We start from the raw sequence: 20,691 nt of genomic DNA, 5'->3' as shown, positions 1-20,691 counted from the left end.
AGGAAGGCCGCTCATTGCGGCCTTCCTTGTTTATTCTGGGCGCCGGAGGCGATCGGAAGAACGCCTCCGGAGCGCCCTCTAGTGGGCTTTCATGCAGCCAACTTTCAGTTGGCTGCATGAAATAGTTTTTTTTTTTATTCAAAAAAAACCCTCCCGCAGCCTGCCTGGCGATCTTAATAGAACGCCAGGCAGGTTAAGAGGCTTCTCAGGTCTCCTCAACCCCACCTTAGTTGCCTAGGACCCTCCCTTCTTTGTGGCCGCGCTCCTGTCCATGTATGAGCATGGCTGCACTGCGCATGCGCGAGTAGGACCTGCTCATGCCCAGTAGCATAAAGTTGCTTGTGAATGGAGAAAGAAACTGGGCACAAGCAACTTTGTACTAATGGGCAGGCGCGATCGTACTAACTAATCTAGTCCACTTTAGGTTCACTTTATCAGCTTATGTGATATATTCTGGAGAGTGATATGCCAGTATTATAAATCAGGGCTAGAATAAAATAATGCATTAAAGAGAACCTGTAACAAAAAAAAAGTTCTCCTGTGGGGTACTCACCTCGGGAGGGGGAAGCCTCAGGGTCCCAATGATGCTTCACCCTCCGCTGTAGCTGCAGGAAATCCAGCGCTGGCTCCTCTGAAGTCTCCGGCAATTCAGGCTCTACATTTATTTACCTTTCCTGGCTCCAGCGGGTGGCGCTGTTGCGGCTTTCAGCACGGAGATAGGCGGAAATAGCCGATCTCTGTCGGGTCCGCTCTACTACGCAGGAGCAGAAGACTTGCGCCTGCGCAGTAGAGCGTCCCGACAGCGATTGGCTATTTTCGCCTCTCTCCGAGCGGAGAGCCGATACTGCGCCTGCGCTGGAGCCAGGAAGGTAAACATTTACATCCCCGCCGTTCGGAGGGCCAGAGTGAGACTGTCGTGGGACACTGGAGGATGGGGGGAGCCTCGATAGGTGAGTACCCCCCAGGGGAACTTTTTGTCGTTACAGGTTTTCTTTAAGACATTCCAATTTCATGTAAAAGGCATATATAGCTGTCTGTGGCTGGATAGTGTACTAGTGGTTAAGGGCTCTGCCTCTATCACAGGAGACCAGGGTTTGAAACTTGGCTGTTCCTGTTCAGTAAACCTGCACCTATTTAGTAAGGAGTCCTTGGGCAAGATTCTCCGCTACTGCCTACTGAGTGCGCCCTAGTGGCTGCAGCTCAAGTGTTGTCTTATCTATCAGGGCTAGCTAGGTATTTTGTAATTTAACATTATTAATTGCTGGGCAGGATGTATGTCACTGGGATTCCCGACGCTCCGCCCATGTGCCCCGCGACGCACCGTGCTCCGATGTTGACACCACACGCGTCACCCATAGCCTTCTATTACCCCAAGCATCGTGCGTTAAACATGTTGCCCTTGCGTTGGAATGGATATTCCGGCGCACTGCAAGGGACCGCAATAAGTGTGAAAGTCTTTGTAGGCTTTCATTGCTTTTGCGCCAAAATAGGGTAATGCAATGCAGGTTTGACAGAGGTTCCTGGCTCTTCTACTGACCACATATGCTATTGCTCCTTTGTTATTGCCTGATGAAGTGGGATCAAACCTGCGAAACGCGTTGCATTGTCCCTGGGAGTATTGTAAATAAACTTGTTGTATTTGGAGGAGCCCCCTATCTAGTATCAAATCCTATTTAAAGGGACTCCGAGCAGTGCAGAAACTATGAAAAGATGCACATCATTTTAAAGCTCTCTTTCTCCTCTTTCCAACGATATATAAACCGCCACCCTACGCCTTTTAGTTTTCGCTATTTTCGCGATTGAAATTGCTGCGGCTGCGATTTCGATCGCAAAAATAGAAAACTAAAAGGCGTAGGGCAACGATTTAGGTGTCGTCAGAAAGAGGAGAAAGAGAGCTTTAAAATGATATCCATCAAGCCATAGTTATATTGTATTACACAGGGCGACTTTTTGTCAAAGTCAGCAGCTGCATTCAGCAAAATGGAGCTGCTGACACTGGGGAAAGTGTCGTCCTGTGTAATACAATATAACTATGGCTTGATGGATATCATTTTAAAGCTCTCTTTCTCCTCTTTCTGACGACACCTAAATCGTTGCCCTACGCCTTTTAGTTTTCTCTATTTTCGCGATCGAAATCGCGGCCGCGGCAATTTCAATCGCGAAAATAGCGAAAACTAAAAGACGTAGGGTGGTGGTTTATATATCATTGGAAAGAGGAGAAAGAGCGCTTTAAAATGATATGCATCTTTCCATAGTTTCTGCACTGCTCGGAGTCCCTTTAAATCCAGCGTTTGAGACTGCAGCATAATCTGATGAAGGCGTAAGCATGCCGAAACGCGTCATAATGTTGCAGGCACTTTCCACCCCACCCCGATGGTCTGTTGTACACCTGGACACCCTTGCTATTTGCCACAGCTACAGGAATCAGAGACAGGAGAAAGGATTTCTGACTACCCTATATGGGAGACATGCTTTGAAAGCATTTGCATCTTGTAAGTGCAATTTTTATCCTTTTATATCACTATTAAAAAGTTAATGCACCATAGAGCGCTCTTCTTTTATCTTGTAACGCAATGCAGGTTTAGCCTGCTAGAGTAAAAGCAGCCAACCTCAAATGGCAGCTTTTCTAGCCATGAAATCAATACATTTTCATGCTCTCTTTAAAGTATATCATAACACCCCAATAACTCTCATATTGCTGCATGACTAATTTGCTGCACAAAGCAGGAAACATTGCAGCTCTAAAGAACCAATCACCTGCAATAATTAGCAAACTAACACACCCAACAGATACAGTGCAGTTACTTATCTTGTTGCAAGGCTTTAGCTGTCTCTGCAGAAACAACAAAACAAACAGCCTACTGGGTGGAATACAGAGTAATGTTGACATCTCCACAGAGGATACAAAATTATGCATAATTATCAACATAAAGCAGGATAGTGACATAGTACAACAGGATCTAAACAGCATGACTGTAAGGACAGGCATGCGTCAGATGACATTTAACATTAGTAAACGTAAGGTTGGTCACAGGATAAGTGGCAAATACAGCTGAGAACATCAGACTTGGAAAAAAACTTAGGAATACTTGTTGATGACAAGTTAAGCAAATGTATTCAATGCCAAGTAGCAGCTAAAGCAAATAAAATTCTGGGATGCATAAAACAAGAAATAAAGTTACAAGAGCCTTGTGTACAACTCTCACTGTGTAAATCACTTGTAATACCGCATCTGAGCGGCACGGTGGCGTTCGCCTTGCAGCGGTAGGTCATCGGTTCGAATCCCAGCCAGGGCACCATCTGCCTAGAGTTTGTATGCTCTCCCCGTGTCTGTGTGTGGTTTCCACTGGGCACTCCGGTTTCCTCCCACATCCCCAAAACATACACGTAAGTGAATTGGCTTCCCCCTTAATTACCCCTAGAGTAGACTACGATACATACACAATACAATTCATACATAGACATAAAACTATGGTAGGGATTCGTTTTTGAGCCCCTCTGAAGGACAGTTAAGTGACAAGACAATATACTCTGTACAGCACTGCAGAAGATATTGGCGCTATATAAATACTAAATCATAATCATAATCTGGAGTATGGGATACCGTTTTGGGGACCGCACCACATCCTCCTCCTTTTGTGTCCTACCTGATCATGCCCCTCCATTACTGTGAACCCATGGTATGCATTTGAGTGAACAAAGTAGAAAGCCGGCACCATCTGTATTATATGCTCTTAATACATTTATTCAGGAGTCATAAGCTGCTAATTATAGCGACGTTTCGGAATCAAACATCCTTTTTCAAGCTAAGCATACAAAGTGACATATACAGAAATATCATGCATTTTTATACTGACATAACGGATAGTGAGCCAATCATGGCCATGTACACTCACAGCCAATGTGAAAGGTCCATTGCTCGCCGGACCTGATGGGGAACTACAATGTCCACTACTCATTGGTCACCACATTCAAAAGAAGTCCCACCTCCCCCCCCCAGCTTACGGAAGGATGCGTATCAAGGCGAAGCGCATCTCCCTGGTGTGTGCGCATGGGTATCCTGTCACCGCTCCACCCATCACCGTCACAAGCGGACTTGATGGGGAACTGCGATGACAGGCGCTGGAGGGGGCGGCACTACCGCCGCAACACCCACCGCTGCCCATGCAACCAATGCGGGGAAGACGTACACCACGCTCACCGCCACCCGTAACGGCGGTGTTTGCGGAAGTGTCCCATCTCCCCGCATGGAGCCTCTACACCTCCATCCCTTATGATGGAGGTGTAGAGTCTGTGAGATATATGTTAGAGATAGCATCAGATTTCACAAGTGATCAAATTGGATTTATTTGCACATTATTGGATGTGATCTTGAGGAATAATTACTTCCGGTCTGGAGAACAATTTTTTGTACAGTTAAGGGGGACAGCTATGGGGTCGAATGTGGCTCCGTCCTATGCAAATATATATATGGGCGTTTATGAAGATATGTTTATTTATACTAATCCATTGTTCCAACAATACGCCCGACAATGGTTAAGATATATAGATGATGTTTTTTGCATATGGGCGGGGCCTCATTCGACCCTAGAAGCTTTTACATCTGAGCTTGTATCCTGTTGCCCATACATCAGATTCACTATACATAGTGATAGAGAAAAAATAGCCTTTTTGGATACTATGGTCAGTAGGGTAAATGATAGGTTGACCACTGACTTATACGTCAAACCAACAGATGCCAATTCATTATTACATTATGATAGTTTTCATCCACAGGCGACAAAAAATGCAATTCCAATTAGCCAATTTAAGAGGGTACAAATGATTGTGTCGGATGACGTGCAGAGAGATATTAGACTTAATGAGATTAAAGAGAAGTTTTTACAGCGGGGTAACCCTAAGGACATTATTGATGAGACAAGAATCAGGATACAGGATAGCCACATGGGACGACAACGTAGGAATGTCTCGGGACGTGTCCCATTTGTGTCAAGATTTAATACAGAAAGCAATAATATTGCTAAAATAATTAAAAAACATTGGCACTTACTTTCTGATACTTTTCCTGACATTCAAGAATTTAAAAATATCCCATTGTTTTCTTTTAAAAAAGCCCCTACATTGAGAGACAAGCTTGTACATGCTGATATAGGTAGAGCAGGTTCTGTCCGGCGTGGATTGACCCGCAGGGGCACCTTTCCGTGTCTTAATTGTGTACATTGTGGTTCAGTGATTAAGGGTGATGAAATTTTTCATCCTTACAGAGGTACAAAATTTAAAATTAGAGGATGCCACACATGTGACTCCTCTTGTGTTGTATATGCTCTGAAGTGCTCCTGCGGGCTGATCTATGTTGGACAGACTATGCAAAAAATTAAAAACCATAAACATGCGATTAGAGAAAAATTGATGGAACAATCAGTTCCATTTCACTTTGTACAGATGGGCCACAACGTGAGCCAACTTAGATACCAAATATTAGAACAAGTACTTCCACCTATGAGGGGAGGTAACCTTCTAAAAAAACTTCTATTTAGAGAGGCTTGGTGGGTTAAAAAGTTAGATACATTGGAACCTAGGGGATTAAATAGGGAACTAGATTTGACCCCATTTATATAGGGTCTCTGTATTCTGGATATATATTCCCATGTGGTATCTTATATCTTCTCATGTTTATTTTATTTTATCATTCATTTTTCATTTTTCATTTTTTTATTTTTAATTTAATTTTATTTCTTATTTTTTTACTTTAATTTTTTCTTCATTTTTATCGTTTACTTTTATATTTATTCTAATTGTTCATATTATAATAATTTATCGTGAGTTTCCTTCTCATTTCCAGGCCCTCATCTGGTTTTCTGACTATGTTCTGATGTATATTATGGTTCATGCGTCTGACGCGTAGCGTGTCTCCCTGGCAACGTCTCCATGCGGGGAGACGGGACACTGCAAAAAACATCATCTATATATCTTAACCATTGTCGGGCGTATTGTTGGAACAATGGATTAGTATAAATAAACATATCTTCATAAACGCCCATATATATATTTGCATAGGACGGAGCCACATTCGACCCCATAGCTGTCCCCCTTAACTGTACAAAAATTGTTCTCCAGACCAGAAGTAATTATTCCTCAAGATCACATCCAATAATGTGCAAATAAATCCAATTTGATCACTTGTGAAATCTGATGCTGTCTCTAACATATATCTCACAGCCTCTACACCTCCATCATAAGGGATGGAGGTGTAGAGGCTCCATGCGGGGAGACGGGACACTTCCGCAAACACCGCCGTTACGGGTGGCGGTGGGCGTGGTGTACGTCTTCCCCGTATTGGTCGCATGGGCAGCAGTGGGTGTTGCGGCGGTAGTGCGGCCCCCTCCAGCGCCTGTCATCGCAGTTCCCCATCAAGTCCGCTTGTGACGGTGATGGGTGGAGCGGTGAAAGGATACCCATGCGCATACACCAGGGAGATGCGCTTCGCCTTGATACGCATCCTTCCGTAAGCTGGGGGGGGGAGGTGGGACTTCTTTTGAATGTGGTGACCAATGAGTAGTGGGCATTGTAGTTCCCCATCAGGTCCGGCGAGCAATGGACCTTTCACATTGGCTGTGAGTGTACATGGCCATGATTGGCTCACTATCCGTTATGTCAGTATAAAAATGCATGATAATTCTGTATATGTCACTTTGTATGCTGCTTAGCTTGAAAAAGGATGTTTGATTCCAAAACGTCGCTATAATTAGCAGCTTATGACTCCTGAATAAATGTATTAAGAGCATATAATACAGATGGTGCCGGCTTTCTACTTTGTTGCAGAAGATTAGCCTGTAGTACTGACAGGCTGCCTGGGCACATCGCATTACAAGCAAGAGGAGTTCTTCTCTATATCGCTATGCATTTCAGTGAACCTAACTTGCCTAATCTCCATGCTCCCATCCAGTGACTGACTAAGCATTACCTTGTACTCATACTGTGCTGTGTGATCTGGACTTTCTTGTATTCCTGTATTGTCATATTGCTGTATGTCACCCCTAAATATTGTCTGTAACCTAAACTAATGTCCAACGCTGCGTAATATGTTGGCACTTTATAAATACAATAAATAATAATAATAATTATAGGAAAGACAGGGAAGTTTTAGGATAGGTTCAAAGAAGGGCAAATAAATTAACCAAAGGGTTCGCAAGATTTCTCTTACCAAGAAAGGTTATGGCCCATACACACGGGCTACAACTGTCGCCGCAACCACGCAACCGGCGGGGGGACAGCGAGGGGGAGGAACCTTTGGCGACAGCTTTCGGCGCATCTCTGTCCCTCTGTGCGCCGTGTGTACGGCTGTTGCACAGAGGGACCTGGCGACGAACTGTCGCTGCTTTTTTTTTCTTCTTCCCGGCGACTGGCAACATTTGTGCCTCGTGAGCACGAGGCTTTAGAGAGATTTGGGGAAAAAAAATAACTTAGGGCTCTTTCACACTAGATCCCTTTTTCTGCATTTCAACGCAGTCGAAACTTTGCGTTAACCTAGGTAAAATGAAAGTCCATAGACTTTAATTTTACCTTTGACACCCGACGCTGCATTTCGTTGCGTTGCGGTACAAAGCACCCGGGAGCTTATTATCCTGGGGAACTGGCATTTTCCCGTCGGGAATTAATAGCTACCGCCGCTGATTGTGTCACACCGCAGCATCCCGTCGACATACCGCAGGCTATTCAACACGTGCAGGAAACGGCTCCTGCACGCGTTGGTAGATGTGAAAGAGGCCTTAGAGGTTACTTCATAAAAATGTATCAATACATCCAAGGGCAATCAAAAAAAAGCCTGACAATCTATAACTGTATTTGAAAAGCTTCTGATGCTTTCCTAAAGAGAAAGAAGCTAAAGTGACCTTAAATAGAAGCCATCTCAGGTACACTCGCAATTCAGCTCGAAAGGACGCTTCGTCGTGCAGGCATAGCCCGGCCAGGTGCGCTCTTCCACCGTGCTCCCGCCCCTGGGCGCATTCTGTACTAGCGCAAAACGCTCCCAGTCGCAGGAGCACGACGGGGGGAGCGCATCGGGCCGGGCTATGCATGCACGACGAAGCGCGACCCGGCCAGGCTTTCTGGCTGAATTGTGGGGACAGTGGCCACTTGGGGAGATGGCGAGGGACGAGCGCCCTTAAGGAATCCCCAGGTAAGTATAGAACCTGAGATGGCTTTCATCTCAGGTTCTCTTTAAAGTAAAGCTCTGTGTTAGAGCTGCAAAGATGTCAGCGGTGGTAACTCACCCGCTGGTGTCAGCGGCGGTAACACATTTGTTCGCCCGTAAATCATTACAGGTCTGAAATTCCGCCCCCCTCCACCTGCATTGCTGCAGTCCGCCCCCAGCTAGGTAGCCGCCTACTAGTCACAGCTGCTGAGCCCACAACACTAGAAAAATACTGCTTATATTTTACAATATTCACTTATAGATTGTTTAGTCAGTGTTTGCCAATTGTAAAATCTTTCCTCTCCCTGATTTACATTCTGAAATGTATCACTGGTGGTGATTTCTGTAGTCCTGCCAGGTGTTCTATGTGGAATGTATGTTGCTGAGAGTTCTATGCAGGGAGATATTGCTTGCCTGGCAGTTGGAAAAAGCTGTTATTTCCCACAATGCAACGAGGTTACACAGTAAACGGTCAGGACCATGGTCATGACATCACACTGTGGGAGGGGTTCCACCACAATATCAGCTATACAGACCCCCCCCCCCCCCCCCTGATGTTCTATTTGAGAAAAGGCAAAGATTTCTTGTGGGAAAGGGGGTATCAGCTACTGATTGGAATTAAGTTCTACTCTGGGTTAAAGTTCAAAATTCAACTTAAAATTTCAACTTAGATAAATCTGGAATAACGGTTTTCAAAAATGTTGTAACCAATAGACCTGAGCAGAGGGAATTGCTTTTTATTTCTTGTATCAATAAAACTTTGAATGAGAGCAGAAATGAATCCTAACCGCTCTGCAATGGACAGTTTGTAGCGATTCATGTACCCATCAGAGGTTACACACCATACAATTTCCTGTTATATTTTATGTTAGATTTACCTGCCAGATAGATTTTTCCAACATGTTGGAAAAAATCTGGCAGGTAAATCTAACAGAAAATTGTATGATGTGGCATCAATTCCTCAAAGGCTGCTAGGTACACACCATAGTACCATACAATTTTCTGTTAGATTTACCCGCCAGAAAGATTATTTCCAACATGTTGGAAAAAAATCTATCTGGCAAGTAACTCTAACAGAAAATTGTATGGTGTGTAGGGCCCAGATGAGTTTTGCTTTTATTCAGCCCAGTCACATTTCCTCAGCCATCAGCCTGCACAGCGTACAGGAAAGAGAGAACACAGAACGCGAGCCGAGCCGCTCATCCGCTGTGGAATGGCGTAATTTCTGCCTCTGTTTACTCTGTTGATTCAACAATAGGTTGATGAGTCCCAGCGCCGCTGTCTTTGTGCTGCAGCCGCTCCGCACAGAGCTGGTGCTGTGATGCGGCTTCCTATAAGAGGAAGGACTGCGGGTCTCCGGATGTGTGCTGTGTGAGGCAGGAAGACAGATGGGGGCTGGGATAAACAGAAAAGAGGGAACCTGAACCTAGAAGGGGCTTTCTCTGCACAGAATCTGCCTTTCATGACACAGGATGCTCTTAGTAGGATGGAGGACATTTGTGGCGGATGTATTTACAAGGCTTTTGCCTCAGAGGGGAAGTGTACATCACACTGGCTAAAATGTAAATGTGCAGACTGGCTAGCCTGGAACTACAGGCTGTGGGGCAGAACTGGCTCTCTGCCTCTTATTTTACTGCCATCCACCCATTCTATGCTCTGCCAGACTAGCCCATACTCTCTGCAGAGACCCCCCTGCCCTCCCAGACTGACCCACATTCCCTGCAGAGACCTCCCTGCCCTGCCAGACTGACCCACACTCCCTGCAGAGACCCCCCCTTCCCTGCCAGACTGACCCATACTCCCTGCAGAGACCTCCCTGCCCTGCCAGACTAGCCCACACTCCCTGCAGAGACCTCCCTGCCCTGCCAGACTGACCCACACTCCCTGCAGAGACCCCCCCTTCCCTGCCAGACTGACCCATACTCCCTGCAGAGACCTCCCTGCCCTGCCAGACTAGCCCACACTACCTGCAGAGACCTCCCTGCCCTGCCAGACTGACCCACACTCCCTGCAGAGACCCCCCTTCCCTGCCAGACTGACCTATACTCCCTGCAGAGACCCCCCCTTCCCTGCCAGACTGACCCACACTCCCTGCAGAGACCTCCCTGCCCTGCCAGACTAGCCCACACTCCCTGCAGAGACCTCCCTGCCCTGCCAGACTAGCCCACACTCCCTGCAGAGACCCCCCCCCCTTCCCTGCCAGACTGACCCACACTCCCTGCAGAGACCCCCCCCCCCCCCTTCCCTGCCAGACTGACCCATACTACCTGCAGAGACCTCCCTGCCCTGCCAAACTGACCCATTCTCCCTGCAGAGACCCTCCTGCCCTGCCAGACTAGCCCAAATTCCCTGTAGAAACCTTCCTGCCCTGTCAGACTGGCCCACACTCCCTGCAGAGATCCCCCTGCCCTGCCAGACTGGGCCACTCTCCCTGCAGAGATCCCCCTGCCCTGCCAGACTGGGCCACTCTCCCTGCAGAGATCCCCCTGCCCTGCCAGACTGGGCCACTCTCCCTGCAGAGATCCCCCTGCCCTGCCAGACTGGCCCACTCTCCCTGCAGAGACCTCACTGCCCTGCCAGACTGACCCACACTCCCTGCAAAGACCCCCTGCCCTGCCAGACTGGCCCAAACTCCCTGCAGAGACCCTCCTGCCCTGCCAGACTGGCCCACACTCCCTGCAGGGACCCCTTTGCCCTGCCAGACTAACCCACACTTCCTGCAGAGACCCCCTTGCCCTTTCAGACTGGGCCCACCCTACTTGTAGAGACCCCGCCCCTATCCTGCCAGACTGGTCCACACTCCCTGCAGAGACCTTACTGCCCTGCCAGACTAGCCCACACTCCCTGCAGAGACCCCCATTGCCCTGCCAAACTGACCCACACTCCCTGCAGAGACCTCCCTGCCCTGCCAGACTGGCCCACACTCCCTGCAGAGACCCCCTTGCTCTTCCAGACTGACCCACACTCCCTGCAGAGACCTCCCTGCCCTGCCAGACTGACCCACACTCCCTGCAGAGACCCCCCCTGCCCTGCCAGACTGGCCCACACTCCCTGCAGAGACCCCCCATGCCCTGCCAGACTGGTCCACACTCCCTGCAGAGACCTTACTGCCCTGCCAGACTGGCCCACATTCCCTGCAGAAACCCCCTTGCCCTGCCAGACTGTCTCACACTTCCTGCAGAGACCCCCTTTCCCTGCCAGACTAGCCCACACTCCCTGCAGAGACCTCCCTGCCCTGCCAGACTGACCCACCCTCCCTGCAAAGTCCCCCTTGCCCTGACAGACTGGCCCACACTCCCTGCAGAGACCCCACCACCCTGCCAGACTGGGCCACACTCCCTGCAGAGACCCCAACGACCTGCCAGACTGGCTCACACTCCCTGCAAAGACCCCCTGCCCTGCCAGACTATCCCACACTCCCTGCAAAGACCCCCTGCCCTGCCAGACTGGCTCACACTCCCTGTAAAGACCCCTCTGCCCTGCCAGACTGGCTCACACTCCCTGCAAAGACCCCCTGCCCTGCCAGGCTAGCCCACACTCCCTGCAAAGACCCCCCTGCCCTGCCAGACTGACCCACACTCCCTGCAGAGACATCCCTGCCCTGCCAGATTGACCCACACTCCCTGCAGAGACCTCCCTGCCCTGCCTGTCAGACTGGGCCCACCCTACTTGTAGAGCCCACCCCTTGCCCTGCCAGACTGGTCCACACTCCCTGCTGAGACCTTACTGCCCTGCCAGACTGGCCCACACTCCCTGCAGAAACCCCCTTGCCCTGCCAGACTGTCTCACACTTCCTGCAGAGACCCCCGTGCCCTGCCAGACTAGCCCACACTCCCTGCAGAGACTCCCTTGCCCTGCCAGACTGACCCACACTCCCTGCAGAGACCCCCTTGCCCTGCCAGACTGACCCACACTCCCTGCAGAGACCCCCTTGCCCTGCCAGACTGACCCACACTCCCTGCAGAGACCTCCCTGTCCTGCCAGACTGACCCACACTCCCTGCAGAGACCTCCCTGCCCTGCCAGACTGACCCACACTCCCTGCAGAGACCTTCCTTCCCTGCCAGACTAGCCCACACTCCCTGCCAGACTGGCCCACACTCCCTGCAGAAACCCCCTTGCCCTTCCAGACTGTCTCACACTTCCTGCAGAGACCCCCTTGCCCTGCCAGACTAGCCCACACTCCCTGCAGAGACCCCCCCCCCCTTCCCTGCCAGAATGTTCCACACTCCCTGAAAAAAAGACCGCCCTGCCAGACTGGCCCACACTCCCTGCAGAGACCTTCCTGCCCTGCCAGACTGGCCCACACTACCTGCAGAGACCCCTCTGCCCTGCCAGACTGGCCCACACTCCCTGCAGCGACCTCCCTGCCCTGCCAGACTGACCCACACTCCCTGCAGAGACCCACCTTCCCTGCCAGAATAACCCACACTCCCTGCAAAGACCCCCTTGCCCTGCCAGACTGGCCCACACTCCCTGCAGAGACCTCCCTGCCCTGCCAGACTGACCCATACAGTACTTGTAACCTGTATGTTTCAGTGTTTGTTATAGTTAGCACTATCCATCCATTATGTGTCTGGCAAGGACGTTTATCACTGTCGGAACATAGCCAAGTCCTAGACGGTGACGCATTCTGCTAGAATCATCATGCATCTGCAGAAGGACAAACACTGGGACAAATGAGAACGTGACATTAGTGGGGACGGTATCAGTGTGCCACTGTGGATCCCCCCTAATAGCGAGATAACAGAGGCAATAATGCAGAGTTCACACTTCACGTGCGATTTGAGAAAATGTAGATGCCACAGATTTAATTTATCTGGATGGCATCGAATTGAATTTTCTGCTTTGTGCAAATTTGTGGGAATGCAGAAAATTTGCAACAAAATGTACATTTTGCATTAAAATCAGCATGAGGTTTTTAGAGAGACACTGAAGCGAAAAAAAAATTTGATATAATGTATTTGTTGTGTAGTACGGATAATTACTAGAACATTAGTAGCAAAGAAAATATTCTCATATTTTTATTTTCAGTTATATATACTTTTTTAATAACATTGCACCATTCTCTAATATTTGCAGTTTACACACTACTCAGCATTCTAAATGATTTTACAGAGCAGGCTGGTGAACTTTTTAACCCTTCTCTGCAGAGAAAAATAATATAAATTGACAGACGCTTGAGATAATAAGCTTCAGAAGACAGAGCTCTCTGCCACTTTGAAAGTCATGAGATCAGTGGCTCTTTTGCATAGATAACTACTGGAGTTTCTTAACTCTTCCTGTACTGGAAACAATATTAGACTTATGTCTCTGCTCCTAATGTTTTATTTCTTAGCTGTACTTCACATACAAATCATATCATAATTTTATTTTCATTTCAGATTCCCTTTAAGTTAATGAAATCATTGGCATTCACGTAAAAAATCACAAAGGGAAATGTTGCATAACAACGCATATATAAATCGCAAACATGCAGAAACGTTCATACAAAAAGGGCTAGAAGAATCGCAATTGCAGAATTTTCCATGCGGAAAAGCGGTCTCTTTTTCTGCAAGTGGCTAACCTTGGCACTCCAGCTGCTAAATCAGTCATGACTAGCCCAATTAGTTTGTAGGTTTTGATGATCTCTATATCAAAAATGTATACGTGGAGGTCAGGGCAACAGAGTAGTTTCAGTTACCAGCTAGGAGGCCATTTGCATGTTGTTGTGCGATCTCCTTGTGTTTGCATAGTTTTTCTTCCAGGCACTATGGTTTCCTCTCAAATCTCAAAAAACAAAAAAGAACAACATACTGCTAAGTCAACTGGCTTTCCCAAAACTTGAATCAAGACAATGGTGGGGACAGTAGACTGTTAACCCCACTAAGGGACAGCTAGCCATGTGACTTGGATGTACTCTGTAAAGCATTGCAGTACATGTGTCACCGAAAATATAAATATCTAATCATGAAAACACTAATGCATGTCATTCACTAACAATATTTTCTCATCTTCAGGTCCAGCTGGGAACTGCCAGATCTGGAGAACGGCAAAATCCCAGCTATCAGTGACTCGGACGGAGTCAACTACCCCTGGTATGGCAATACTACTGAGACCTGCACTGTTACCGGCCCCACCAAGCGGGACACCAAGTTTACTGTCAGTATGAATGATAATTTCTACCCCAGTGTGACGTGGGCAGTGCCTGTGAGCGATTCCAATGTGCCTATGCTGACGGGCATCCAAAGGGACCAAAGTTTCACCACCTGGTTGGTGGCCATCAACATGGGCAGTGGTGAACTGGTTATCCTGCACACCATCAAGTGGAGGATGAAACTGGAGATCGAAGTCAAGCCCACCTTACCGCTAGGTCAACGCGCCAAACTGCAGGAACCCTTCAGCCAAGAGCAGCCGCAAGTCCTTGGCAAGAACGAACCCATACCTCCTAGTGCACTTGTAAAACCCAATGCCAACGATGCACAGGTGCTCATGTGGAGGCCAAACAACAAACCGGCGGTTGTAGTGATACCTCCGAAACGTCGGTGAGATCAGGAAAGAGGACGCTAGCTGCTAGTAAACGTTTAATAATAGAAACCAAAAAAATTAAAAAAATAAACAAACAAGGTACTATTTTTGCTTTATTGAAACCTTGGGCATCACTGTGTTATTTTTGTACATCAGGACATTGTGGCAAAGAGGTCTATTAGGTCTGCACATCTTATGGAGGCACCTTCCTGGACCTCTGGCTACTTCTGCTGACCTTCACCCAAATATGATGTACCTTCTAGAGTGGGAACCACTTCATTACAGGTCTAACCGGAAGTGTTCCAGATCTGCTGTTAGAGGACTCATCTGAGGCACAAAGTCAAGCCTTCTGAGATCTTATTGAACATTTCTTTATTTTGTTTCATTAAGATGTGTTATTTATGAAAAATGTCAGTACCTCCGATAGACTTCTTGTGGTTTGAAAGTTGCCAAATGTCCCCATGACCCCGTTTCCCCTAGAAGGCGCTATTTTCGTGTGCTGCCTTTGTTGAAGGAAGATGGACTAGCATTGGATGACGACTAAAGACAAACTGACGGACTACACACGCCATATTACAGGTCACATGGCAGAACGGCACCAGCATGTTGTAAGCGGGTCGGTCTCTTTTAACAGAAACCAGTGCAATAGAGAGAATTGTCCATGGCAACCATTTTTTGCACTTGCAAAATAAGGTGGCCTGATTGGTCGCTATGGGCAAGGCCTCCAGGTTTTCTGCCGCATGTGTGTGTGTTTTTTTTGTTTTTGTTTTTTATAGAGTCCCAGTTGGTGGAATGTTCTTGACAGATATCAAACTCAGGGGTAGTGTAGCTAGAGTCTTAGCTACAGAAGGGATAAACGTGCATTGCTGGCCAGTGCCACCCACATCCCTCTATTAGCACAGCTGCTTTTCCTTAAGAAGAGGAGCTATGGTACAGATTAAAAGGGCCTCTAAAGCCTTGTACACACATCCAATTTTGATTGATCTACCAATTTTACCACTTCCATGTAATACGAGCGCTTACCCATACAATCTGGAAATAGTTCAAAATCTGTTGACCCTCATCTTATGCTGAAGTGGTAAAACTGGGCAGTGATTGGCCAATCAAAATTGGATGTGTGTATGCACCCTTAAAGTAAACCGTGGCATGGGAGGGATATGGAGGCTGCCATCTTGATTAAAGCCTACGTTCAGACACATTATAATTGTATTAAAACATTTTGGCCTGTGCTGCACCTACTTCACCAATTTACAGATCCTCACCTCCTTCTCAGCAGCCTACAGCTTCCTGCATACCTTGGTTAGTCTAAACCTCCCCCTTTAGCCACATGGGCATGTCGGAGAATGATTTCTCTATACGCTGAAGCCACGCCTCTCTTCTCACTGACAGCCTATCACAGCTGCCAGTCAGTAGTAAGGAGGCTTGTCTTCAGACTGACGGGGAACAATGAGCAGGCAGCCGATAGCTGCATAGGACGACATGTGGGTCTACAGTCTGAAACAACAGGTTTTTTTTTTTTTTCAGTGCATAAGGAATTTAAAATAACCTTATTATAAGAAACTGCTTGGATTTAGGCTGAACAAAAATAAACCAGAAAGCCCAGGCAGATAGCTGAGAAGACAGCTCATTGGACAGGATATACAGCCCTATATGTAAGGTCTAAAGGACAATCTTTTACTGGTTACTCAAAACTCACCAACAATAGTTGGATATATATTTATACATTTTTGGTATGTATGCTGATCTATCTAAATCATGGGTGGGCAAACTTTTTGACTCATATAGGCCACAAAGGCTTCATAAATTTGACAGAGGGGCCAAACCAGTACAGGCAGTCAATGTGCTTCACTTCCAGTACTGAAAGCCAAAGTCTTAGTTCAGCCCCCGGTTCAGGTAGCTGATGAGCCTCGTCCCCTCTTTAGGTAGCCAGGTGTGCCCCCTGCATTAGCTAGCCCTCCTTCAGTATAGGTAGCTGATGTGCCCCCAGTATTAAGTAGCCACCCCTCCCCCCCCAGTGTAGGTAGCCAGATGTGCCCCCAATTTTAGCTACCTCCCTAGTTTAGGTAGCCAGGTATGCCCCCAGTTTAGGTAACCAGGTGTGCCCCCTCCCCCCTTTCCAGTATAGGTAGCAGATGTACCGCTCCATTCCTCCCTCCCTATGCAAAGTTGCAAGCAGGGCATAAATTAAGACCTTCTCTCAGCCTCCATCTCTAATCCCCTTCAGCCATGCGACCAACATGCTCTCTATGGCCACAGTGTGTCGCTCTTCATGTGACCAGCTGACACGTACTGATGGTGGGTCACATGATGCCGCATAGGGAAAGAGGTTGAATCCGGCTCTGCTTAGGTGGGCTGGATTGGAAAGCTGAATGGCCGTACCTTGCCCATAGCTGATGTAACTGATATTGAAGGGTTAGAGTATACCTTTAATATCCTTATATTCCCCTACGGATATACCGGTAATTGCACTGCCGTGCAGAGTCTGAGCAGAGATGGATTAAGCTAAAATCGGGGCCCTAGCTGAGGTATCTGTTTAGGCTCGCCACTCGGCCTGTTTGATAAGGAATAATCTGGGATAGGAGGAACCAGGTAGGCAGCATCCAGGCCCATGGAATGTTAAGCAACTACCTTGGTCGCCTTGTAGAGGATCCGGCAGTGGGGATTGGTATAGTAGGGATTAAATTTTTTTTTCACCGAAACAGTTCTATTTATGCCAAAAGTGAGCTTTCTGAGTAACCTATTTGTAGACCTCGTACGTTTGGTTTCGGCGGCCGGTCACTTTGGCGCAGGGTGAGCTGAATGACGGGTCACCCTCCTGCCTCTGAAATTACAGGCGGCGTTAATTACTATTCCCCCTCTGAGTCGTTGCAACTCAAAAGGGAGAAGTAATCAGGGGTCCGGCACTCACTGGATTCCTGAATTGCCTGTGCACGGGTCGCAGACTATAGCAGAGAAGCTATAGCCACGTTTTGTTTTGTTAGTTATTACACATTGATGTAATATTGGTTACAGGATTTTCACGTACTCCTCCTTGGTGTGTTTTGTTACCTTTTTTCTCTTTTCTTGTTATATTTCTTGCTGTCTGAACCACTGACACAGAATAAGTATGCAGATCTGGTGTTCTGGGTCAAGTCTAACTCCACCCACCAGCTGCATGCTTGTCCCAAGCTTGTGTGACTCAGACACTGCTAAAGCCAAAAGATCAACCCAATAGTCAGTCAAAAATGTAATAGAGATTGCACCCTCCATATTCCTCTCACTACACTGAATAAAACTGTTGGTGTATTATTACAGGACAGAGTATAGAGAGGGAGGAGTTGCCCAAAGGGTAACCCCACCCACAGCAGGTAGCGCAGCCTTGGTTGGATACCGGGGAGTTCAGTCATCCATTGACTCCGCCCACAAACTTGCACAGACCACCAGTTGAGCCATTCGGTCTTGCAGATCAGGAGGTGTGGCCCACATGAGGGCACAGCTGGAAATCAGGAGGGTGGAGCCAGAATATGGTAGAAAGCTTTTCTTGCAAGATCTCTGAATGGTTTATCAAGCCAAACAGACTATCAAAACCCCTTCTTGCTAACCCACCCAGGACTGCGTTATCTGCAGAAGATGCTAGCAGGCTGACACATCTCTTAATAGCCACAGAAATTGTGTGTTACTGGTTTTTGTTTGAATTTCCATTTAAAGTAAATCTGCAATTTATATAAAAAGTGGCGACTGGCTGTCAGACATACTACTGTCTGGTCCTGTGTCTGAAACTGAAGAGTTAGCACCTGCCCCTTCCTTGCCACGTGATTATATTTGCACCTTGTGATTGGCTAAGCATTAGGTTGAGGAGGCGGAGACTGCCACACACAGCCAGCACTTGGTGACAGAGATGGGAGAAAGCAAAAAATGTCGCAGTTGGGCTGCGCTTCAAAGTAATTCAGAATTAGTCTTCATTCTGCCCAAGCCCATCTCTGCCACATGCCTGTTATATTACTGGTGCCCAGCATCATCTCATCTTATTGACAAAAGGCTGCCATATTTACTTCCTTTTAAAGTGTTCCAGAAATGTATCAAAAAGCAGCTTTTATACTTACATGGGGCTTCCATGCCATTGCCGGGAGCGTTCTGTGCCTGCACAGTGAAGCATGCCTGGGAATTATACCAGGGGACACAGCGGAGGGTCGGAGGGGCCCATGGGGGACGGCAATGGAGCCTACAGCCAACACGGGGCTAGAGAAAGCCCCAGGTAGGTATAAAAACATCTCTACTTTCCTTTAAAGAAAACCTGTAACACAAAAAAACTCCTCTGGGGATACCTCTGGAATGAGGCTTCCCCCTCCCGAGGTACTATCCCCCAGGATTTCACAGGGTCTCTTTAAACAATGCCAGGCAGTCCTGCTGTTATTCCTGGCTGAAGTAGTGTCTGAATGACATACCTGAAACAAGCATGCGGCAAATCAAGTCAAACTTTAGTCAGAAACATCTGATCTACTGATCAGCTTTCTCTGCAGCCCTCCTCCAGCTCATAAGGTGGGGGGAGCCAGGGGAATAAAATAATTGATGAGGAAAGTTTTGTGACTCCACCCCCTAATCCTTTAGAAGATACAACTGAAATCCTCCCGTATGATATGCTGCTTGGCAAGTCCGTTTTTGAACAGAAAGTGCCACAACTGCACTAAGGAGCCTTAATAAGGATGAAACAGGTTGCTTGTAAATGAATATTCATTGTTGTTCCTTACATGCAGTACAAAAGCCCCCAATGAATAAATATTGCAGCGGCCAAGTCAATGCAATTACCCAAGAGCCTTTTCTGCTATCGATTGAGCGAGTCAAGTAGCTTGGATTGACGGCTCTCACATGTGACCTCCTCTGAGAGCTGCGAGGCTGATGGGAGCTTCTCAATCCTCTCAGTACACGTGAAACTGCACAGGACGCCCAAAAACAGCAGAACGTCTACTTGGAAAAAAACGTACAAAGTCTCAGCTAAGAGCGGAACCAGAAAGTATTAGTCCGTTGGGCTGTGTTTCAAGAAAACAATGATATAATGTAATATGACGTGTTAAATTAAATACTTGAAATTTCTCATTGAAAGCTGATGCGTGTTTGGTGATCTTTTGGGGTTGAATATGTGAAGATTGGCACAAAGCGGAAAAATAGGACGACCAATCAGGGTTCCTTTACTTTTTTCACACCTGAAAAGAGAGTCAGAAATGAAATATATAACAAGATGATAAGATATAAATCTGTTCTTATAGACAGGGCCATTGTTAGGTGCAGGCAATCCAGGCAGATGCCTAGGGTCTCACCTGCAGGAGGGGCATCACAGAGCTATTCTTGGCACGCTGGGCTGTATGAAAAATGTTATACAAATCTGCTAGTTTTATTAAGAAAGATGTGTCTGGGAATTTGTAAAATCTAAATTGACATTTTTAAAGGTGGTCTGATACACTTGTTCTCAGTAAAGTTGGCCATACATAAAGCAATTTTGCTGATTTAGCTGTACGATCGACGATTCGATTTTATCAAATCAAGGGAGAATCGTCTATGTTCCAAGTATGCCCAATCGATGAAAAGTGGCCGATATCATGTTGAATCGACCAGCCTAGTCAATCGAGAAGGATGAAAGATATTGGTCATTCGATCGACTCTGAATCGATTTCTGCAATCAGAGCATGAAGACACAACATCAGTCAGATCAATTAGTGGAGGTGATATCGCTTGTATTGTGTGGGTCACTAGTCGATCGACTTTCGACCAACCATACTGTAGTCAATCGCTTTGTCAATTGAATCAGAATCGCTAGAGCAGGGGTCAGGAACCTTTTTAGCTGAGAGAGCCATGAATGCCAAATATATTAAAATGTAATTCCGTGAGAGCCATACAGTATGTTACCAGCTATGGGACAATGCGCATGCGCAGCAGAGGGCTCACATCCCTGTTGCCATGGTGATGTGTATACAGTTGATCCTTCGGGCAGCAGAAGCGTCCGGCACGTCTTCAGCT

General features: G+C 47.2%; 1 protein-coding gene across 3 annotated transcripts in view; it reads left to right on the top strand.

The window, feature by feature from the left end:
• The window catches only part of FAM78A (family with sequence similarity 78 member A), a 112,611-nt gene extending 92,832 nt beyond the window's left edge, over positions 1 to 19,779 (top strand). For all 3 annotated transcript variants that reach the window (XM_068248853.1, XM_068248854.1, XM_068248855.1), the window contains one exon: positions 14,193 to 19,779. In XM_068248853.1, coding sequence (XP_068104954.1) covers positions 14,193 to 14,721 — 529 coding nt within the window. In that variant the 3' untranslated portion in view covers positions 14,722 to 19,779. The remainder of the gene's footprint in view (positions 1 to 14,192) is intronic.
• The last annotated feature ends 912 nt before the right edge of the window (positions 19,780 to 20,691 follow it).

The sequence above is a fragment of the Hyperolius riggenbachi genome, chromosome 8 (assembly GCF_040937935.1).
Source record: "Hyperolius riggenbachi isolate aHypRig1 chromosome 8, aHypRig1.pri, whole genome shotgun sequence".
Taxonomy (NCBI): domain Eukaryota; kingdom Metazoa; phylum Chordata; class Amphibia; order Anura; family Hyperoliidae; genus Hyperolius; species Hyperolius riggenbachi.
This window is presented reverse-complemented; position numbering and strand designations above follow the sequence as displayed.